General features: G+C 32.8%; 2 protein-coding genes across 4 annotated transcripts in view; both read right to left on the bottom strand.

Moving 5' to 3' along the window:
• Window positions 1–25,019, bottom strand: part of ACAP2 (ArfGAP with coiled-coil, ankyrin repeat and PH domains 2) — a 168,655-nt gene that overhangs the window by 20,295 nt on the left and 123,341 nt on the right. For 2 of the 3 annotated variants that reach the window (XM_054575093.1, XM_054575095.1), the window contains exons 9-14: window positions 18,896–18,970; window positions 13,839–13,951; window positions 9,567–9,587; window positions 6,452–6,503; window positions 4,617–4,717; window positions 3,912–4,017 (exon numbers count right to left, since the gene is read on the bottom strand). In XM_054575093.1, the coding sequence (XP_054431068.1) occupies window positions 3,912–4,017; window positions 4,617–4,717; window positions 6,452–6,503; window positions 9,567–9,587; window positions 13,839–13,951; window positions 18,896–18,970 (468 nt within the window). The remainder of the gene's footprint in view (window positions 1–3,911; window positions 4,018–4,616; window positions 4,718–6,451; window positions 6,504–9,566; window positions 9,588–13,838; window positions 13,952–18,895; window positions 18,971–25,019) is intronic. The other variant, XM_054575094.1, reaches the window with a different exon arrangement.
• Window positions 17,155–25,019, bottom strand: part of APOD (apolipoprotein D) — a 251,879-nt gene continuing 244,014 nt past the window's right edge. The window contains exon 6 of the transcript XR_008529288.1: window positions 17,155–17,170. The gene's annotated coding sequence lies outside the window, so the exon portion shown is untranslated. The remainder of the gene's footprint in view (window positions 17,171–25,019) is intronic.

The raw sequence follows: 25,019 nt of genomic DNA on the forward strand, positions 1-25,019 counted from the left end.
GCCAGGGCTCTCTATTGGCTAAACTTGGGTTGATCTGAGGAACAAAACAAATAATATTAGTAATGGATTTTAACACAATGAATAAAATAGGGGTGTATACTGACATAATAAAAAAATTAAAGCTTGATAAGAAACAATATTCACATAGTCTCAAAGTACCTCCCCCAGAAAATATTTACTACCTATAAAGGAAACTTTACAGTAAAGAAGTCTAGCAGACACCACCTTAATCAAGATATCCAAGTAATATCACCAATAATGGGACAAATCAAAATCAAAGGCCACCTTAGAGGATGCAGTGAGAAGAAGAGAGAGATGTTTATATAATATTCATGCCAAAGATGCATAGCCTTGTGAGTAAACATCAAATTAACCCATACTGAGGGACATGCTACAAAATAACTAGTCTACAATCTTAAAAACTGTCAAGGTCAAGAAGGTCAAAGTAAGACTAACAGAAACTGAAAAGTCATGGCAACTAAATGCTACCTGTGTTTCTGGACTGGATCTTTTTGCCATAAAGAACATTACTGGGAAAACTGTTAAAACTTAATGATATTTGGGAATCAAATGGCTGTAATGTATCAATGCTCATTTCTTGACTTTGATGGCTATACCATGACCATATAGGAGAATGTCCTATGCTGTGGGAAGTATTGATACTAGAGAACTAGTGGGTGACAGACCATCATGTTAGCAACTTAGGTACGCTCAAATGGTTCAGGGGAAAAGGTTATTTGTACCACACTTGGAACTTCACTGTAAGTTTGAGGTTATTTCAAATTTTTAAAAAAGAAAATCTTTTACTAGAACATGTTCGATAATGTGAATTAACTCATAAGCAATTATCATACAGGGAAAGGCTCTTAATATAATGAAGCAATCATTTGGTTTATTTTTAAGTTTACTCTATAAGCTAATGCTTTTGCACCAAATTAGAGAAGCTGAAAGCAAAGTGCACTAATACAGCAGATGTTGGGCAAGCCACCTCAAGAAACACAGGCCTGGACATGACACCCATCACCCCCATTCTTCTTTCTGATGATCAAAATCATCACATCTTTTTGTTCAATAAAAGCCCTTTAGTAATAGGCAATGCCTTTAGCCATGTGCTCTGACTTGAAAGGTTTATTGCATGATGGAATTTGCCTTTGTCACAATAACTGAATACTCTCAACACTTCTGTACCCTCCCGTTAAGCTATCTTCACCAATTTTTAAAAAGTTAAGTCCTATCTATACCGTAGTATTTACTTATTATGAATTTAACTGTGCTAGTATTTTTACTGAGACTCTAAAGTATGTGAGAGTATTCTAGGTACAAGCTTACACAGGTTTTTAAATTAGCTCTATCCCTATTTGTCCCACAATCCCTACTATTTCTAGTATACTATTCTGCATAACCCAGTTATTTCAGCAATGCCACCAACTTCTTCAAGATGATGTGGATGCATCCCTAATTTTATTTCCTCTCAAAATTCTGCTAAAAAATAGAGCACTTTTCAAAAGGCACTACCTAGGGTCTTTATTGAACAAAAAGGTGTTATTTTGATCACCAAAAAGAGTAATCATTGCAAGTAACTGGGACCCACTGTATTTACAAAAATTCATGTTTCTAGCTCCCCCAAAACTAGATAACTGTTGCCACTTAAGTAGCTAAAAATTAAGCAAATGTGGTAATTAAAAGCAAAAGATTAAGCATTTAATTATAGTAATTGAATTGCTCCAGGTGATGAAAAAAAGGTGTATTTCACATAAGAATGCAAGTTAATAAATGTAGATGAGGTGACAGAATTAGAAAATCATCATTTTGCAACTCCTAATGAAATAACAAACTCAGTTGTAAAACCATTAGATGAATAGTTGATGGGGTAGTAGATCTTGGGTGGGGCGTGGCAGTAAAAGTAATACAAGTAGATGTGTTATACAAAGTAACAAAATAGACTGGGAACAAGGGAGAAAATATAACTTTACAATGGAGGGATTGATATTGTCATTTCCCTAATCCAATGTATCCACTTCATCTTCACAGCAGAGGTCAGATCTCAGCATTCCTAATGGTTGGATAACCAAACATTTGTCTCCTGTTACAACATGAAGCATGTATATCACCTACAATGTGATCTTATGAGATGGAATTCTACAGAAAACTAACCTGATTTTTTTAGTAAATAATTATCTTGTAAAAAAGGGTATGTTCTAAAGATATGAGGGACATAACCAGATGCAATGCAGTCATAGATAAGATCCTACTTTTACAACAGACTGTCAAAGACATTTTTAAGACAACTGGGAGCATCCAAATATAGATTGGGTGATAGATGATATTAAAAAAATTACTATTAGGTGTGGAAGGACATGATATCTGTAATCTACTTTTTAAAACTTGAGTATTTTTTTCATAAAAAAAGAGATTTACCCACAAGAACAGGGATAACAGGAAAGAAAATAAAAGCAACAAAATTTTAGGAGCTGAAAAATGGGTAAATACAAGGTCTGTCTCGAGAAAGTCCTGCGATTGTTAATGTAACAAGAACAGTTTGCGCGGTATCAATGTAACCTGACAGCCAAGGAGAGTGGACTGGAATGTACATGCATAAACAATGACAACTTCACTGTACTAGTCAGTGGGGGCAACAGATGCTGCTGAGTGAGAATGTGTACTGTGTGGCCATTGCATTAAAAATGACTGAGTGAGTAAAGCAACAAATCTGCGTCAGATTTTTCATTAAGCTTGAACAGTCCTCTGTGGAAACTATTCAGATGATTCAGAAGGCTGCAGCTGTGGACACCTGGTAATTGGCAGCTTCTTCACGACAGCATGCCTGCTCATCCATCACATCTTGTGTACAGTTGTTTGGCAAGACATCAAATCACCCATGTGACTCAGCTCCCTTATAGCCCAGATTTGGTGCCCTGCAACTTCTGGGTTTTCCCAAAACTAAAATCACCTTTGAAAGGGAAGAGATTTCACATGGTCAATGAGATTCAGGAAAATACGATGGGACAGCTGATGATGACTGGGAGAACTGTGTGAGGTCCCAAGGTGCCTCTTTTGAAGGGGACTGAGATGTCATTGTCCTATGTCAATGTTTCTTGTATTCTGTATCTTCTTCAACAAATGTCTCTATTTTTCATATTGCATGGCTCGATACCTTCTGGACAGACCCCGTATATTGAAATATTAAAGTAATATGATAGGTAAAGTGAAGTAAACAAAAGAGAAGTTGAACCTAGACTTTAAAAATAAAATCCATTTCAATTCAGAAAAAATTATTCTCCATTTTAAAAAAATGGTATGGGTGAAGAGGGTCGAAAGATACAAATGCCACCCTGGCTGGTTGTGGCTCAGTGGATTGAGTGCTGCCCTGCAAACCAAAGGGTTGCTGGTTCAATTCCCAGTCAGGGCATATGCCTGGGTTGCTGGCCAAGTTCCCAGCTGGGGGGTGTGAGAGGCAATCATACATTGATGCTTCTCTCTCTTTCTCTCACCCTTCCCGTCTCTCTTAAAATAAATAAATAAAATCTAAAAACAAAAAAAGATACAAACACCTAGTTATAAATTAAATGCCATGAATAAAATGTATAGTGTGTTAACTATAGTTAATAATTCTATATAGTATATTTGAAAGTTGCTAAGAGAATAAACTTAAAATATCTTGTGAGAACAAGAAAAATTTTTTTGTTCCTATGTAGGGTGACACATGGTACCTAGATGTACTGTGGTGATCATTTTGTGGTATATACAAATATTGAATCATTATGTTGTACACCTAAAACTAATATAAGGTCACCTGTCAATTATACATCAATTTAAAAAAATTTAAAGAATGTTATAATTACACAACATTGCAACTAAAATAAAAAACTTTTGGCAATATAACATCTGGTATTGCAGTATTGTTTACTAACCTCCGATTCATCACCCTTCTCTCTATAAGCAGTAGCAATACTGGTCTGAACAGCCTTAATCCATGCCTGGCGCAATTTTTCAGAATCTGCCTGAAGCATGCAACTTCTAAAAGGAAATAACATTGTTTTCTTAGTCACCAAATTAACCCCCCCATTATAATAACAACAACAATAATAATGTTTATATTTTTTTGCTCACTTTGCTACTTAGTAATTTTTTAACAAAAATAATCATATCTGTTGAAAGGCTTTCATCTGTCTTTAGGACAGAGTATGTTCATTAAGCAATCAAGGTATTAACGAAATAAGTTACCTACTGGAAAGAAATCACCCACTCCTGCACATTAAAAAAACCCAAACTTTAAATTTACCATATAAATATTACATTTTTCTATTGAATATAAAATGATAGTTATCAAAAAATTAATCTGGTATGAGTTCAGTTCGTCATCCATGACAGCTACAAAGTTTTCATCAATAATCTTTATGGAATTTAAAGAACATATGATACTGGAAAGAAGTTTCAGAAATTTCTGACTATAATACCTGTAATCACTAATTAATAAAATTTACTTTTAAACACTTTTTTTCTCTTTAGTACACAGCATCACAAGTGAAACCCAAATATTTCTCTACTCTGGAAAGTTCTTTAAGACAAACTATAGAAACATAATAGCAACTCTCAAATTCTTTAGAACCACTCACTTTGTCGGGGAGACCACCTCAAAGCAGAATCTCCGTTCTATGTCTTCACAATGTTTCACTGTGCAGAGCCTTAGATCTTCCACTACCACAGTAGGATTATCCTACAATAAGGAAACAGAACTCCCATATTTACCAATCTAGGTTTTAAATACTACTACCAATAATACTTAAAAATATTTTGGAATAAATGGTCTAATTTTAAAGATTTATATATTTTTTATTTTAGATTAGAGACAGGAGTTATCTACATAGATATAACAAATAAAGGTAATTCTGCCCTGTTAATACTTTTACCTGCCTCATAAAATTGCTGTATAAGAATGAAATGAAATAGCTGAAGCCTAGTCCAACACTTGGTAATTAATTAGCAGGTGCTCAATAAAAGTTAGTCTCCTGTTAATTTTCTTCCACATACATTACACTTCTGGGCTTTACTCACATACAATAAAAACTACTTTCCTCCAAAAAAGAAGCCTTTAATGAGTCAAGTTTTACATAACTGAAAAAAAAGGCTATATATCCTTCTAAAAATGCCTAAGAAAATGAAAAAGGTTTTTATCATTTTCTAGTACTTAAAAAAGCATGGACTAAATTGTTAGAATAAACGGTTAGTGTGGGAGAAAATCTGCAATCACAGAACCAAACAAGTAAAACTTTGGACTGTGTCACCTCAAGAGTAAAGGTGATTATTTCAAATTTACAGCTGAATATATCATTAATAAAGGCTAACTAGGTAAAAATCAAGCCACCATACATACTCTGTGTATCAGATTAAGAAGTTTATAGATTAAATTTATCTGTGCATGGTGGGAAGAGACAGGGATAATAAGGGAAAGGGAGGAAAGGAAAAAAAGAATGGTCACAAGGAAATAGAAAAAAATATACCACAGGTTACCAGTACATTCAGAATAAAAAGAAAAAGAAAAAAAGAAAAAAGCTGGGAGCATCAACATCAACTATTTGAAGGATTACAAAGGTTCATGTGAAGGAAACAAAATCTTCAATGCTTTGCATGGTGTCTACAGACCATTTCAATGTCCTCCTTAAACATAAAGCAAACCTCCCATGGTCTCTCCTGGGCCACTGGGCACCTCAGAAGACTGCAGTCTTCTGAGTAAACACCAACAAGGCTGGTGACAGGAGAGAGAGGGCAGAGAAGTCTAGGTACACTGGGGAGGGACAAGGGTCAGTACCTTCAGAGGGAAATGTTCAAAGATGTAAAGACAGCACATTTGGACTTTACTTGGGAGGGAAGTGAGTTGCCACATTCTCAACATCACATGTGATTTCAGTATGCCTTTCCAAAAAATAAAAATTCCTCACCCTTAAGGTTCAGAAAAATGAATCTATAAAAACAGTATTAACGAATTTAGAAGGTTTTATTTAAATTACTTCAAGGTTACATGTTAATGTCATTTCTAACTTTTCTATATTATCACCTGTGCCCATGAGGTGATACTTCTTAAAAGGCATCCTTTTCTAAAATGTCAAAAAAAAAAAAAATACTGTGAAACGGTTCTATTATTCCTGTCACACAAAGAGACAAAGAAGCATAAGAAGAAAAAAAGTAATAATCCTGGGACAGGAAAAAAGTCCATCTCAAAGCTAAGAATTAAGAATTAGGATTTCAAAATCACTCTGAATTTAAGTATCAAATGCTGATATTTTCCCCTTCCGAATGCGCTTATACACACCCAAACATAAAGCTAGTAAACAGTAATTTCATACACATGAGTATTTATGGACTTCAATGCTTTCCCAAGACAAACAGATAAAGAACCCAAACTGGGGACTCACTGAAGACTTTTCACTTAATCACTTAACAAAAGACATACCTTAAACTTTTTCTGGTAAACCAACTGATTGTTCTGTATTGAAAACCAGCGTCTAAATAAATACAAAATAGATTACATTTTCACAAACACAATTTAGTTCAGTTGTTGTTAGGAATGAAATATTTTGGGAAGTACTAGAAAATCAGTTTACGGTAAGCACATGTTGAGAAGTATATTGTTTTGCTTTATATAAACTGATGCCAATGAAATTACTGCAAGTAAAAAACAACTTTAAACAATTTTAAAAACACAGATTAGGAAAGTAAAACTATGTTTTGATTAATATTTAGAAATTTGAATCCTAACAAAAACTATCTTTTTATGGTATCACCAAACAATGTTTTAAAAAATTTATTTCTTTTATGTTTCTCAAAAATAACAGAATCTTTCTCCTAAAATAATTGCTTTCATTATAAAGTAGAAATAAATTTATACTGTAAGTAATGCCACCCATCTGTATACAGTAAAACATCGAAATAAATGATGCTTTGTTTTCAACCTTTCTGGAGCTAATTCAGCAAGTGTTTTATTTGTTAAGCAAAACAAAATTAAATCATCGTTTTACAACTGCTATCAAACAGGAGACAATTACCAATTCATTTGGCCTTACTTTCATATAATCATATAAGCTGAATAATCAAACTTATTAAAAATGAGTCATCCAACTATTTATATTGTCCTGCTCATTACTGTAAATTATTAGGCAAACAGTTTACTTGCAATCTTCTTTTAATGAAAAATCTAAGCTACTTAATGACAAATTTACTACTTCTAATTATACTAAAACAGTAAAAGGACCTAAAGACTTACCAAAAAAAAAAAAAAAAAAAAGGAAAGAAAAAAAACCCAGCCAAAAGCCATTCATAAAAGCAAAAATTCTCATCAAGCATGAAAAGTAAAACAAAATGAGTCATTATTTTAAAATTAGTTACATGTGAGATGATTTCTATTGTAAACATTAGTTATTAATCTATTAGCAGATAGAGATTCCACCTTTTCATTGATACTAATCAAAAGCACTAGAAATTGTATATAGACATATTTATAATTTCTATTTTTAAAAGTTACTGGTAAGTTAATTCTCCAAAGATGAGGAAATGATTAGACACTTTTCTATTTTTAAGCTAGACAGATTATTAGGTTTTCTTGCTACTTTAAAAAAAGGTATAACTTTTACCATTAAAATAGAGATTTGTTAAATTAGCATCTAGATAAAACTAAGTAGGTTGCCTCTAAATGCAAATCATCAGGAGGCAGGCTAGAAAAGGAAGAACTTCTGGGTTTCTGTGCTTTGGGACACATAGCTGGTTAGAAATGTTAAAGGAAATACCTACAAACAAACAAAAAGGTGCAGCCCTGCCACAGAGGATGACATGCAATGGAAACAATCTCTGATATTGATTGAAGTGTTTTTTAAAAAAGCATTTGAGGTAGGATGAACTATATTAATAAAAATCCTTATGTTTTATAGTAATCATATTATCTAAGTTGATGAAAAACTACACAGAGTTTTACTGCACAATAGAAAAACACCCATACAACCATGTAAGCTTTTCATTCTTCTGGGGTCTTCAAAAAATAAATTTATTTTGACCTGCTGCATCTTAGGATCAAAACCTCTAAAACAAATAACAAGATATTAAATTAAAAACACTTTTTTTTTGTCAGAGATCATTTTCTGATTATTAATTTTACAGATCATACAAATTTTTGAAACCTAGTTCCTCTACTGTCTCTCTGTTTCTGGTGACTTTCTCATATCATGAGTTTTTGTATGCTCTAGGAAGACACCATAAAGCTATCTTAATCTGGCAATTCCTCCTACGAAATAAAACCATAATGTTCCTAGGTAGAAAAAAATTTTTCAATTACTATAATCTGTGTATCTTATGACACTAACTCCCCTCCTCTGCCATTAAAAAAAAAATGAAAGAGCTAACTATACTCATTTGCATTGATCAAGATTTTAATCAGGTAAGTAAAATGGAATATAATTTTTAACTGCTCTACAGAGTAATCCTAGTTATTAATATTTTTATTAAAAGGAAAAATGAGACAGTTTATATATTCCTATGGAACACAAAAAAATACTTAATATTTTAAGTTCATGTGACCTGCAATTTGAAGATACTTAAAGAAGGCAATTAAACAATAAAAACGACAAATTTTGGAAAGCACTGTACTTACAACTACAGCATATTCTACAAGATTCAGAAGCTGTCACAAAGCCAAAACTTATATAAGACAGTGTTTTGAAAAGGAAAATTTCTCAGTTCATTAAGGAAAATAAGACACGACTTTATATCTCAAACTGAAGTAGCTCAATATAATGAAGATTTGTGACTAAAATATTATATTAATAAACAATTAAATATTATTAAATTGTAAATATCAAGGAAAGCTTTTCAGATGACAAACTTGGGGGAAAGAGAAATATATTTAAAAAAATAAATCAATTAGTTTTTACCCTGTTAGATCACTAGTCTAAGAACTATACTTGAAATTAAGCACATGGGTAAAAGTCAAGCTTCTAAATTGGTAAAGACTTTTTCACTAAAATTATACAGATAATGGATTCATGCACACATTTATATAGGTGCAAAATAGGCAAATATTAAACAAAATTAGAGGTCTGAACATTTAATGCTCCTTTATTTCAAATTTTATTTTATTTTTCAAGAGAAAAAGACCAAAATGGTAAACAAAACAACCAAAAAAATCTAGGAACTGACAATGTTTCCCTTTCAACATAACCAATACAGTTATTACCAAGGAGACTAATTCCTAGTTACTGTTTACATTTTTGAAAAGCTTTTACTAGCTTATTTCCCTTAAAAAAATAAAGGTATCATATTACTCATGTATAATATTCTTTGAGTAACTAAAACATATCAAATGTTCCTTTCCAGATTAAAATAAATTGAGATGGGCAATGAAAAAATATAATTTTGTTCCTCAGAAAAGATGTTGACATCTTTCCTCCAATTTAAAACATAAGAGACTTTATATCCATTGCAAGTAATCCAAATGAAGTGCAGGTTAATTATGAGCTTTTTCGTGCCAAAGAGGAAATTGGAGTAAGGTGGGGGGTGAGGGGAAGAAAGCCATTTGGTACCTGATATGATCGGGCTTTTTCCTGTCATGTGAAAAAATGGGGCAGGATTAAAACATAAGGGAAAGGTGGTAAAAGAATGAAAACGCAAATGTGCAAAATAAGCAAGGACTAGCATGATATGAAAATAAAGCAAGAATTAAAGGAACAAGCTTAAGCTTTTAACCTAAAAAAATAATAAAAAATATCTGTTGCATTATTTTCACATATTATACATACATACACATGAACAATTAATTCCAACTCTTAGGAATCTGAAACAATAATATTTCTGAAATATTCAAAAATTTAGTTCAAGTATTATGGTATAGAGTGTTCCAGTAGGACTTAGCATACTTGGGCATACCTCTACTATTATTTTAGGCCTCTATCACCATAGCTATTAAATATAGATATAGTACTTTCTTCATCTTAATAATCTGTTCCTTATATATCACTACAGATGTATCTATGTAAACCTGAGACAAATAAAAATTTTTCATAAGTGGAATCACTAATTAAGAATTTCAGTGATTATAAAATATCAGCCAAATAAACCTACCTTTGTGCTCACCCCATTTTCATTAAATGATAGCAGAGACTCTAAGGCTACACATAAGTAGAGTTCATCTTTAATCCATGTATACATTTCTTATTTTTAAAAAAGTCAAAACTAAACATTTATATCTATAGCAGCATATACAATACTTTGCTTTCAGAAATTATATAATACATTTTATGCTTTTGGCTTTATTATCTAGTTACAAAGACTGAGCATAGCACGTAATTATTCAGCTTTATTAGTTTTACCAGCTTATGACTAAAAATGTTAATATGTAATTATTTTCCTTGTTTATTCATCCTTTCTGAATTTATCATGAAAAGTTAAAGAGAAATATAGGTACTAGTAATCCATCTAGCACTGATTTGAGCCTGAAGTAAAGCTGCCACAATGAGAAAATGGCCTGATACAGAAATATTATTTTGGTAGATCTCACATGTCTTCAGAAAGTATATATACTACAGCCATATAAAAATCTTAGGAGACACCAAGAACCAGAAATCTATAACCAATCAGAAACAAGCTAAACAATTCATGAGATATAAAACATTTCACTCCTTATGCTACTTAACCACGTCACACAAAATATGATCTCTTCAGTTAAATTTCAGGTTATAGAATAATGCTTTCAAGAAGGATTTTATGAAACACAAGGTCAGGTTTTAAATCTGTCAAATTCATATTTCCCTCAGGAAGGTCTTTTGAAAAAGTTGATTTTGAAAATATTATATGCCACTATTCTATAAAACTATAAATAATGGCAAATTTGTCATCATATGATTGGTACCTGTGGTGATTATGACAAAAAATGTTCCTCTAAAACTAATGCACAAACAATCTAAACACAAAACAAAATAAAACTTAAACAGTAGGCAAAAGAAATCTTTGTTTAATAGCAGGACTTGGATTTTTAAAGTTAAGGCACAAATATAAATACACAGTCTTTTATTCAGAAGCTAGTAGACTACGTTAAATCAAATGGGATCGAGAACTAATTGGAGAAATAGGTCAGACACTACAGCCATATATAGGTAAATAAAAATTATTTGCAAGTATTTCCAGAGATTCGGGTTTTTTTAATAAACTTTATATAAGAAATTTAGATACATTCCAAAATTTTAAGATTAAAAAGTAAAGAAAATTCTAAATAATATTTAATAGATTACTTTTCTCTTTCCTTTCCCTTTTATAGTTATTGGCCTATAACCTAGAAAATATTTAAGACTTCTATTACAAAATTTAACTTTAGCTTTTGTGTTTGTGAAAGAGTTTTAAATAATGTCTATATGTTCTATTCCTACAAATCTGCTTTTTACCAGTGTTTTCATCAAAATGTTCTTTAAAAGTACATGAAAATGAAATTAATTTTCTATCCATAGTATTTCCTAATAATGCAAAAATGGACTAGGAAGGTTTTTAAAAATAGTTTCTAAAATATTTTTTAATAGCTGAAGTATCTTATTTAATCAAAATATAGATTGCTTGGAATTTCCATATCAAGTTTTAAAACATGGTAGATTTTGGGCCTCAATTTTGTCACAACTCAGCTGTGTGACCTTTAATGAACAACCATCTCTCAGCATCTCCATTTCTTTACTAACAATTAGGGTGTTGAACTACAATCTACCATTTGAATCAACAAATGTCATCCCATTACATATAGATGGCATACCATTTGTAAAGCAGCCTCATTTCTGAAGGTACTTATCTTTTCTGCTTTGCAAGTGGAAGGTAATATGTCTACAATAGAGAATTTAATAATTACTTCCAACTTCATTTTAGTTACATTTTAATATCTATGCTAATTAACAAAATTCATGAAACAAGTAAATAAAAAGGCCCATGCTTAAATCAGAATTCATTTTTTTCTATTGTCCTAATTGGTAATGCAATTTTCCACTAACACTGTGCTTTACTCAAGTCTGAGATCATTTCTCACTGGAGTGTTCCATGAAAGTTAATTTCTTTCTTCTTAACGTAACAGTATAGTTTCCATGGGTTTATTGTATTTTCACTGTGTTAAACTCTAAGCAGGTTGTGAAATCTGAAGGTCAAAAATTCAAACATTACCTCAGGAAACTGTATTGATTGAGATATCTTTATTATAAAAATTTGATAATCACACTATTTTGTATTTTCACTTCCTATTCTGGCTATGGAAATTTGCCAGGGAAGGCTAGATGATTATTGTTTTACTTTATACAGCTTAGAAAACAGAGTTTTAATTTTTCATTTTCACTTTACAATAGCTAGTAACATTATTTCTAACCAGACCATGTTAGCTGGTCCTTCTATATACATATATTACTTTTAAAGTTTTACATAACTCAGGCTTAATATCATGTACAATCACTATTCTTTCCAGTTTATGTTCATTCTCAGGTAAAGAAAAGTTATTTCAAATAAAACATACTATGTATCATTTAAATATTTGGTAATACCAGATTCTAGGGAAATGCTTAAATTTGAGTGTTTTTTCTATATAACCTCATCGCCAAGAAATCAAAGTACACTACCAATCCATCTAAATATATTAAATATTTAAGCATGATTGTTTCCATTTAAACAAAAAATACATACTGAACTTACCAAGAAAATTCTAATTATTTTGCTAATGTACATTTTAAAAAAAGAAAACCTTCTCTGCCTTTGAGTGAATACATATATTGTTCAAGTAGCAAATAAAATAGCCAACCAATAATATAAGAGAAAATCAATTAACTAGAACCCAATATTACTCTCAATTATTACAAAATTGTTCTACTTTTTAAAAATTTTATTTATTTATTTATATTTATAGCTAGAGAGGGGGGAAGGGAGGGACAACAGGGACGCGGGCGGGGGGCGGGCAGTGAGAAATACCAGTGTGAAAAAGAAACATTGATTGGTTGCTTCTCGCATGCACCCTGACTGGGGACCAAACCTGACATTTCATTTTGTGAGATGACAACCAACTGAGCCACATCAATTAGGGGTCTACTTATTTTTTCTTTTTGCAAAAAGTTAGGATCCTTGAATCAAAGACCAATCACTTCTATTCAGAAGGATGATCCTGAGACAACCCTTTAATATGTTAATACATGGGAAAACACAATAAAATATTTTATACACTCATTCATTTAACAGAATTTACTGAATTAAAATCACTTCATCAAAAAAATTCAGAGTTTTGGTAACTATCAAGTTTAGAATAAAGGAGTACCAGCTGTCGCACACACACTTCACATAAGAACAAACCCATTTCCTAAAACTCCTGGTTAATAAAAATTATTGCAAAGATCAGAATCACCTGGCTTAAAATTCATAAACAAACACTGAGTAAAGATGTACATAAACATCATATAGGACAGGAATGCAAGGGGGGGAGGGTTCGCTTGGCTTATTTACCCATTATATTCAACACACAATTTGTAATCAGATCTACTTCCTAACACATGAAAAGTAGCTCAAATTCAAAATTTATTTATTATAATGGTCTAGTCAGTATAGACCAATTACTATAAAAATTCTCCTTGCTTCCTGGTTTAAACTTTGCTTAAATTTTAGAATTTAGAATTAGTGTCATTTTTTACTTGCTTTTCAGGGTCTCCTATCTTAGAAGGGTATCTTATATTCAATGCACTGGGTTCAGGAAAATTACTCTGGACTGTAAATTTAGAGAACTATGAAGGAAAGAGCTGACAAATCCCAGGAAAAGTCAGAAAACCTGAAAATACTGATATGAAATGTATTACCTGTTCCAAGTTTTGAAGGCGTTGCTGGCTCGTTTGAACAGATATCCTTCCATTACAATGCCATTTGCAGCATCTACATTATATTCTAACTTAGAATCATCACTGGAGAAATCCTAGACAAAATAACACATAGGAAAATTCATGTAACTTGACTAAGTTGCTCAGACAACAGATTTATCCTAGAAAAACAGCTTGAATGGTAGAAAAATTTTGCATTAAGATGGTTACATCAACAATATTCTAAGAAGGAGGGAGACTTAAATGTTCAATAATAGAAGAATGTTTCAACGTATTAAAGCATTTCAACTCAGTGGACTATTGTGCAGTAATATAAAAACACAGATGATTATTGGAATATACTCTAAAAAAGAAGAAATATATAAATTGTATATGTACTATGATTAAAAGTACAAAATAATATGTATACAAGTAGACAAAAAGAACAACTAAGTATTATACAGGGTGTTTAAAACGTTTTCATTTTTTTCTAATATTTTATGGTGATGTGTGTGATAAACAACTAAAAAAAGGAATTTGGATTTTTTAAGTAGTGTTACCAGTATATCTAAGTATGTAACTATTACGGTACTTTTTTAATCTGAGAGGAGTAGTAACTCCGCTATTTGGAAGTACTGAAATAAAATAGTCATTTTTTTCTAAAATGAAATTCAGTGTTGCAAAGGAGAAGCACAGTCTGAAAGTGGGCATGTTAAGCTCACTTTTTTTATGAGGACTGTAGAATCATTCATAAGCTTCTTCTATCATTCTAATCATTCTAATTATCACTTGAATGAAATTCACACTCAATTTTAATCCAAGGATTCATGAAATTTTGAATTCAGTAGTTCTATTTTTAAAATATTTCCTGAATTTTCAAAGTAGTCTAGTAAAATTGCAAGACTGCTGTTATCCTCAAATTTAAAACTTTATAAAGAATCAGTCTCAGAAATTCCAAAATTACTCTGAAACAATGATCAAAATTAAAATGTGATCTATTAGGGTGTAAAATTTCTGTCTTGAGGAAGATTTTTACACAGGCTGAATGACCACTGCCAAGACGGCTGGACATGGAGGCACTGCACTGAGGGTGTGGCAGAGTGAGAATCACCTAAGGGACTTCCAAATCTGAATCTATGAAGATGGAAGAAGGATACAGACTAAAGTCAGAATTACAAACAAAAACTTCCCTGACATGTTCCAAAGTTTAACCATAGGTCATGATAATCCGAAATAACCAAATAAAACACAATCTGTAAATGAATTGTTACATTTCTTCCTACTTTTTCTTTCGGGGAAAAAAAAGAGAAACTTTAATCCCCTCACGAAAATTTATTTGAGGCTTTAATTTATTTAATTATGCAGGCAGGATTAAGTCAGCAATAGATACAATTGAGTTTGGCAACATTCTAAAGGTTTCATTTATAACATCAGCAGCTTTTTTTAAATAACCCTGATGCTACTTAAAACATCAAATTAAGACTTCACTGAAAAGGTAGAGCATTTGTAAGTATTTTTCTAATTTTCAACTATATTTCTTGAGATAAACTGTCTTCAATTTAATTACTACTAATATCAAATTAAGATTTTATAGTATTTAAAATGTGACAGATTATATGACTTTACAATGAAAGCAATTAATAATGCTGGATAAAATATATAATATTAGAATTTAAATATATTGACAAGCTGGCAAATTAGAAAGGGATACTCAAAAGCAAAAGATTAAGTGAAAATTGGAAGCTATAAAGGTAGCACAGCAAGGAAGCTAGCTTTCACCTTAAAGGCATCTGACTTATCAGAGGAACATGAAGCTTTGGTGTGGGGTCCAGGGAACAGAAGGCACGCGTACAGTTGGCCAAAAATGGGAATCTAATAGAAACTTTCCCTTTTGAAATTGCAAGTAAGACAAGAAGGACAATTATTACCACTTTGATTCAAGATTATGTTGGAAGTCCAAACCAGCGAGATAACAAACAAAATGCAAAGGACTGGAAAGGAAGAAAAATGACTATCATTATTTGCAGATGATATGACTTTGTACACAGAACATCCAAAGATGTACACAAAGAAGCCAGAGACAAATTAGTGTTAAAAAGAGTGCAACAAGACTACTGGTTATAAAACACAGAAAGGTTAATTTTATTTTAACATATGACAAAGGTAAGCTGTGAAAAAAATTTAAAGGTAACATTTACAAGTGTCTAGGAATAAATATAACAAAAGATAAGAAAATTATCAAACTTTATGAAGTACATTAAAGAAAATTTAAATAAATGGAAAAATATTTCAAGGCCATGAAGACATAAATTCTTCTCCAAACTGATTCATAGGTCCAATGCAATCACAATCAAAATCCCAAAAGTGATTTTTATGCAACCTGAAACGCTGCTCCTGAAACTCATACGGAAATGCAAAATTTAGGCAATTCACTTTTGAATAAGGTAGAAGGCTTTGCTTTGTCAGATATAATTAAGACAGCATAGTATTGGCACAGTAAAGACAAAAAAACCAATGAAGCAAAATAAAGAGCCTGAATCCAACCTCACATGTATGGAAATGTGATCTATAACAGAGGATAAAATACAGAGTAGTAGGGAAAAAACAAACTTCTAAATAACTGATTAGCTACCAATGTGAGAATAAAAGGAAATTGAATCTCTACCTTACAACACACACAAAAACCCAATCAGAGATGGATTCAAGATAGAAACATAAAAGGCAAACCTATAAACACTTAGAAGATTACACAGATCTATCTTCATGATCGTGGGTTTGGAGGGATTTATTAAACAAGACATAAAATGATACACACACAAAAAAACCCATAAAAGACTTAATAAAAAAAAAAAAAACACCACCATGAAAATAAAAAACACATATACCCCAAAAGGGAGTTTACATTCAGAATATATGGAGGACCTGATTAACATCCAACGAAATAGAAAAATAGGAAAAGGACTAACAAATATTTCACAAACAGGATACCCAAATGACAAGATATATAGGAGAAGGTACTTGAGCTATTTCTAAATAAAGCATACATTAAAACCATAATAAGATGTCAGTATTTACCCACCAAAATAGGCAAAATATTAAAAACTCTTGTAATACAACGAGGTGGCAAGAAGCAATGGAAATTCTCACATGGTGCTGCCTGCTGGGAATGGTATAACATCTTGAAAAATAGTTACAGGAACTGAATATGCATAGCATCACTTCTTTAACTGATCAACTTCAATTCTTAAAAATGTAAATAGATATACTTTCCCTTGATTTTTAGCTGACTGGATCCCCAATTCCCACTTCTTCTTCTTTTTTTTTTTTTTTTTTACCTGTAATGCAGCCTTGTGTCAGCATTTAAGGGCAGGAAAAAAAAGGTAAGTATACATAATGAGCAAAAATAGCATTACCTGAAATCAAATAAATGAATTTTAGATGCAATAATCTACTATTTTTGAATTGTGTATATAATAGGGAAAGACATTAACAGATGCATAATGTTAATAAAATAATTTAAGCAAATAGTCATGTTTCTACAAATACCATGATCTTGCTTTAAGAAGAGATTACTGATCCCAAATTTTTGACAATCTTTCCAAGGTAATGTCATTAAAACGAGTTATCCAACCAAAAATAATTTAACCTTGAACAAAAATAAAACATGGGGTAAGTCTTACTTGACTATAGCTAGAAGTAACAAATTTAAAGATGGTATGGTATGTTTCTCTTTGAGTATTAATAACCTATCACCAGTAAAATTTTCCTTATTTTTATTATTGATTTCATTTTCATTTTCTTCCACTGACATGTTCTATGTCAGATGTAGTTCACAGGTATTTTAAATTCTAAATAAACCAGAACATAAGTTGATCTGATTGCTCAATGCCAAAGTAACAGATTCTAAAAGCAATCTAAAAGGCATTATTTTTTTCCCCCCTTTTAGGGGAAAGTACAAACTTAGTCCCCTACTACCACAAATTACGCAGTTGAGTTTACCACCATCTGGGGAAATCTCAGAGGTCAACATATCATGCATGTAATTGATAAACTCGCCCTGGGAAAATGACTAATCAGGGCAACTGCTGTGACAGACTAGAAGGCATCTTGTCACATACTTGTATTATTACATTCAACTTCTAATTCTTTCCTTTCATTTTCAGATTACTACATAAAAAATATCACTGATTATACATGATTTAAAAAAACTGGTTTCACATTTAAATATATATTTTTGCCCTGGTCAGGTGGCTTAGTTGTTTGAAACATCATCTCATATGTTTCAAACATATGATGGGATTTGACTCCCCATCAGAGCACATTCCTAGCTAGGTTTTAGGTTTGATCCCCAGTCGGGGAGCATACAGGAGGCAAGTGATTGATGTTTCTCTCTCACATAGACAGTTCTCTCTTTCTCTCCCCCACCCCTTCCTCTCTCTCTAAAATCAATAAACATATCCTCGGATGAGAATAAATACATATATTTCAAATATATCAGTTTAGGCATAGGCAAATGAACAAGAAATGCAAGTGAAATTTCAGCATCACATGAGATGAAGAGTGCTACCTTACAGTGCTTAGAGATGGAAAGTCCTAATACCAAACACACACATTGATGCTAAGGTGTTCTCCACCCCTATGTACCCTGCCCACAGCCCCTATCCCAAACCTGGCGCGCGCACCCTCACTCTCGCTCTCTCACACTCTCTCTCTCTCTCTCTCTCTCTCTCAGGGGTCGGTAATAGCATAACTAAAACCATAAATAATGTTTTAAATTCTAACTAAGTGCCACTTTTAAATTAGTTAAGGCCCTAACAGACTGATGTTTCTAAACTGGTTCATGAGCATGGCTTTCAAATATTTTGATGTAAAGGAATAATAAAACCAAATGCCTAAACATCTGAAAATATTCCACTTTTCACAAAAAAGGAGGACTTCACATACACAATTTAATTATTAAAGCATTTCAAAGTATTTGTTTAAACACAATGGCATCTTGCTGAATCCGATAACCAAACAACTGTGTAAAAAGGAAATGAATCTCCTTTAACTTTTCCCACCTTTTGTTGAATGGTGGAATGTTTTTGCTCCATCTCTCTTTTTTCTTTTGCCGCATCCACAACCAGTTGATCCAACTAGAAAGGGAGAAAAGGAGAAAATTACACAGATGTAAAAAAACCACATATACTTATTTTTTTAAATCATAGTCCCAAAAAGTCAGTCAATTTAAGCTAACTTAAAAAAAGGCATTTTGGCTATAACTTAAAGCGCAAGTTTTTTTTGTTTTGTTTTCTGGTAACAAATCCTCTTTGAAAAGGTCTAAGTTGGCTTCTTTAGGGAAAATGTTTCTGAGAACAGTCATGGTTCACACAAATGTGATAGGAGTCCTTGTCAAGGCCACAGCAGTGATAACGCATTCATTCCTTGAATAAGGAAAATGACTCCAACTTAAGTTGCCTGCTGACTCAATCAACAATTCTGATAGTTACAAAGATAGGAAGAAAATAGACTGGTGATTTTTTTTTCCCTGCAACAGCAAAAAGTACCAAGTAAGAGTGGTAAGAGTTCCTCCAATCATTCAAGATACTTCCTATTTTCAAGCTGGCTTTCTAATGTTATATCAAATCCAAAAGGTGTAAAAATAATTCAATGGATAAAAGAGAAAGCAAAAAAAGAAAATTATAATAGCAGTCATCCATAAGACTAGGGTATAAAATCACCAGCTTAAAACATTTTTTTAAAATAATTTTTATTGTTGTCCTTTGCTCCCCTCCTGAAGCCCCTACTCTCCCTTCCCTCTGGCCATCACTACCCTGTTGTCTGTGTCTGTGGGCCATGCATATATGTCTTTTGTCTAATCCTTTCACCCTCTTTCATTCTGTGCCCCCATCTTCCCTCCCCTCTGACAGCTGTTAGTCTGTTCCATGTATCCATTCCTCTGTTTCTATTTTGTTCATCAGTTTATTTTGTTCATTAAATTCCACATATAAAAGAGATCATATGGTATTTGTCTTTTTCTGGCTGGTTTATTTCACTTAGCATAATAACTTCCAGGTCCATCTATACTGTCTCAAAAGGTAAGGTTTCCTTCTTTTTCACAGCTGCATAGAATTCCATCATATAAATGTACTATGGCTTTTTTATCCACTCATCTATGATAAGCACTTGGCTGTTTCCAGTTCTTGGCTATTGTAAATAATGCTGCTATGAACAGGGGTGCATGTATCCTTTCGAATTGGTGGTATTTGAGGTAAAATCACCAATTTTTAATGGTTTTTTTAAAGCTCAAAAAACTTAGGAAATCATAAAATCTCATTTCTTTCTCCTTCCTTTCTATCAGAAAAGATGATCTTCCATTAAGAGAAGTATCTGATTTCCAGTATTATGACAAATACACTAAATTCTCCAACTTTTCTTTGCTGGAATACCAAACAATTGGGTTATAATATACACTGTTACATGGTTCTACTCTTCTAGACTGTGATGGATGTTATTTTATCTTTGAATCCCCATCACCTCTAACTGATTAATGTGTGATAAATGAATAAATAAAAATATAAACATCAATAGGAATATGGAAGATAAATTATTAAGTGAACAAACGTTTTAATTGATATCCTTTAAAAACTGAATTGACAACAGGGTCTTCTTAAAAAGCTTTTTGATCCTTTATTCACTATCACAAATCATGTGCTTTGTGCTTTTTAAATTTTTCCTACAGGAGAAGAATTGTGGCCACAGATTCTTAATATCACTGAATAGTAATAAAGAACCAAAACACACTGAAACAGAACTATCACTATTATAAAATATTTTGTTTACACAGTAACTATACTACTCCACACTTCAGGATCTAATACATACATACCTCAATGACATGTAACAAGGACTTAACAATAATGCTGGTACATGCTACATTAGGAAAATGAATGAATTCAATAGCTTCTTATGCTGAATAACTGGAATAATCCTTAGATCATGGTTTTATAGCCTTACATTGAATGGCATATAAATATTATTTATTCATTCAGATTGAAGTGCAGTACAAAATAGCCCCTAAGATTCAGCCTAATATTTATAAATTTGAAGGCATATACTTCCACACAGATTGTTTTCTGCCTGTCAAATTCATAGTAAATTCCTATTCTGCATTCCACCCCACTGCTATTGCAGCAGTAAGGGGGGAAACTACTCTTCCAGTCTGTTGGAAAAGTATAAAGAAAGAAAGATTTTGCAGCTTGGAGAAACGCTGAGGTATGAGCTGGGGAACTGCAGATTAGCAGTTTTGTCTCTTACATGCTGGGGAACATATCAGGAAGAGAAAGTGTGGAGCATAGCAAGTGGTATCTCATGTTTCTATTAGTGTTAGACATTATGAATTTAACAGGTTCCTGTACTTAGACAGGCACCCCAATTGTCTATTTGTGTTCTGAATGCCATCCACTCCTACCATCTTCTCTTTCTGCTTTTCAACTTTTGCCATTCCCTTCTGCTCTTTTAAATTTGTGCAAATCATACTACTTTAAATAAAACCTTCTTTGAACCCATATTCCACTCTAGCTACCACCACCTGTCTCTTTCCTTCACAACACTTCTTGAAAATTCTTCCCTGTTCTCTGCTTGCCCATTTCACTTTCATCTCTACCTACTGTAATTTAGCACTAATTCAGGACCTTGAATTTCTGCTGCTAGGACCCTCATCTTTCTTGCTGCTAAACCCAACAGATAGTTCTCAGTCCTAGGTTTACTTGATTCTCTCCAATATTTGTACTGATAACCATCCCCTCCTTTTTCAGCCCTCTAGGCTCCCAGTTGTCTGTCTCCTCTTTCACTTTGTTCTCATGGAACTCCTCTTGCCCAGCAGTCTCCTAAAAACTGGTCATTCTCAGGACCCTGTCCCAAACCAAATTCTCTTTTCAGTCTATACGAGTAGACATTGACTTTAACTTATCAAATCAAAATCTTTAGGCATGGTGTTTGGGCACTTACATTTAAAAAGAAAATAGCTACATGATTCTATATACCTATTAACTCTCATTGGGTCAATTCACCCATTCTTGTGGTTGCAATGAGCAATTATATGTTATTGACTCCTTTAGTCTATATCTTTCCCTTGAGCTCTAGGCATATCCACTTAGATATCCTACCTCAAAAATCAATACATTTAAACCTGAACTCATCATATCCCACCACCCTCAAATTGGTTATATCTTAAATACCCCTCATGTCCATGAGTCCATCTCTACTGCCATGACCCTGGTTCCAGATGCCATTATCTCATAACTGAATTACTGAAAAAAATAGCCTAACTGGTTACCTCCATCCAGACCATATTATCCACTAGGCACTACAGGTACCAGGGCTTAGATGCTTTTCAAGTACCTGCAAAATTATTTGAGGCCTGGGAAGGGGAAGACAGCAAAACTGAAATTAATAAATATCTAAAATAAACAATTATTTTGACTAGACAACTACAATCCAACTCATTTTTTAAAATAAATGATGATAAATTTAAGATGTGGGTACATTCGAATATTTGATAAGATGTGGGGAATACACAGTGCCTAGGTGTTACCTTCCTCCCAAGTCTGGGTTAGATATCCAATCTACACACAGGGTAGAGCAAAAGTAAGTTTACAGTTGGTCATATGGAAAATAATAGGACAATTATTAAATAATAGTACAAGAATAAACTCTCACGTACTCACAACTGAAAATCTACTTTTGCCCCACCCTGTATTCACTTAACACTTTGACTCTCCACTACATGGTAGAGACAGCCAGACAGCTACCTACATCCACTTTCTCTCTTTATGTCTTAATCACAGAACCCACAAATTCTAGTACATCACATGATTATCTGGTATTAAGTCTATCTTTCCCAGCTTTCCTTGCACCTAGTGTGACAGAGAAGTGTACAATTTCTAGGAAATACCCCTAAAGAAAGGGAATCCATCTTTTCCCTGTCCTTCTTCCTGTTAGGAAGTGTGATGGTGAAAGTCTTGATCAGCTACTTTGAACCATGAGGTAGAATCAAAAGATTAATTAAGTTGGATCCTCTGCAGACCAAGTAACCACCATACCAGGCCTTTGACTTTACATATGAAAACTAAAATTCTATCTTGTTGAAGTTACTACTATTTTAAGTTTTCTATCACATGCAAACAAACCTAATCTCAAGTTATATACTTAGAGAGGGTACTTAGCACAGAGAATGATAGTCTGATAACTTGTTGGTTTCTTCTAATAAATTAAGTTCTGTAGAGGCAGAACACAGTATCTCTGTAATTCATAGAATATGCCCTGTATACCATCCTTCCCTAACACCATCCCAATACACAAAAGCATGCAACATATTTATTTTTGGTCAGTGAACACAATTCTCATTTCATTATTACCTTTTTCCATTTTCCCTAAACTCTAGTTTTCATCCTTAATTCCCTCTCCTCAAAAAAATAACCTGAACCTGAACCATTAGAGAAAGAAAATCACCTAAAATTTGATACTCTTCAATTCAGAAAGCTCACCAATCAACAAAAAAAGAATGTCTCAGAACAGATCTACTATAAAGTTCTGATCAGATATCAAAAATAATTTGAACATAATGAAATTTCTATAGAATATTCTTACATTATGTATAATTCACACACGTACATGTTTGTATATAATGAAAAAGTTCACAGGGGTTCTATAATGCTAAGCTTCTAAAATTTTATTATTCAAAATAGCAAAATACAAAATTTTTTGAAAACAAAAAGAGCTATAACTCAAGTGAAAAACCAATTAAGACAATAACTCAATTTTCCAAATGTAAGAAAAATAAATCAAGTTATGTATATTGTAAAACAGACACTTTGTTTTTAAATTCTCCTTTTCAATACTCTCATATACTATCTATAACACTTTTAACTTTAATCTCATTTTTGGCTACACATTTAACCCATATGTAAATCTGCTGTAGCATCAAACTTCTTCATTAAATAAATATTAAATACCCCAGTATGCTTTCGTTTTTTAATTATATTTTATTGATTATGCTATTAGCAGATGTTCCAATTTTTCCCTCTTTATCTCCCTCCACCCAGCTCCTGCCCCACTCCCTTAGGTAACCTCCACACAATTGTCCATGTCCATGGGTCATGCATATGCATTCTTCGGCTACTATATTTCCGATGCTGTACTTTACATCCCCATGATTATTCTGTAACTACCAATTTGTATGTCTTCATGTCTTCACCTCCTTTGCCCATCCCCCAAACCCCCTTCTGGCAATCATCAAAACGTTCTCAGTATCTAAGATTCTGTTTCTGTTCTGCCTGTTTGCTTATTTTGGTTTTTAGATTCTATCACTGATAGACATGCATGTTTCCATTTTATTGTTCACATTTTCTTCTTCCTCTTCCTCCTCCTCTTCCTCCTTTTCTTGTTCTTCTCCTTCTTCCTTCTCTTCCTCCCCCTCCTCCTCTTCTTCCTCCTCTTCCTCTTTTTCTTCTTCATCAAGAAGACCCATTAACATTTCATATAATGCTGATTTGGTGGTGATGTACTCCTTTTTCTGGTCTGGGAAGCTCTTTATCTGTCCTTCAATTCTAAATGATAGCTTTGCTAAGTAGAGTAATTTTGGTTGCAGGTCCCACTTTTCATCCATTTGACTGTTTCTTGCCAATCCCTTCTGGTCCTACAAAGTTTCTTTGGAGAAATCAGCTGACAGTCTTATGGGGGCTCCCATGTAGGTAACTGCTTTTCTCTTGCTGCTTTTAAGATTCTCTCTTTGTCTTTAAGCTTTGCATTTTAATTATGAAGTGTCTTGGGGCGGGCCTCTTTGGATTCACCTTGTTTGGGACTCAGTGTGCTTCCTGAACTTGTATATTTCCCTCATTAAGTTAGGAAGTTTTCTGTCATTTTTCCAAATAAGTTTCCAATTTCTTGCTCTCTCTCTTCTTCTGGCTCCCCCATGATGCAAATGTTGGTACACTTGAGGTTGTCCCAGAAGTTCCTTAAACTAGGCTCATTTTTTTGGATTCTTTTTCTCTTCTTGTTATTTTGATTGGGTGTTCTTTTGATTCTTTATACTCCAAATCACTGATTTGATCCTCAGTTTCATTTTTCCTACTGCTGATTCCCTGTAAATTGTTCTTTATTTTAATTAGTTTATCCTTCATTTCTGACTGGATTTTTTATATG

This window comes from Pteronotus mesoamericanus, unplaced genomic scaffold (assembly GCF_021234165.1).
Source record: "Pteronotus mesoamericanus isolate MK-2021 breed Mesoamerican mustached bat unplaced genomic scaffold, CSHL_Meso_final contig_27, whole genome shotgun sequence".
Taxonomy (NCBI): Eukaryota; Metazoa; Chordata; class Mammalia; order Chiroptera; family Mormoopidae; genus Pteronotus; species Pteronotus mesoamericanus.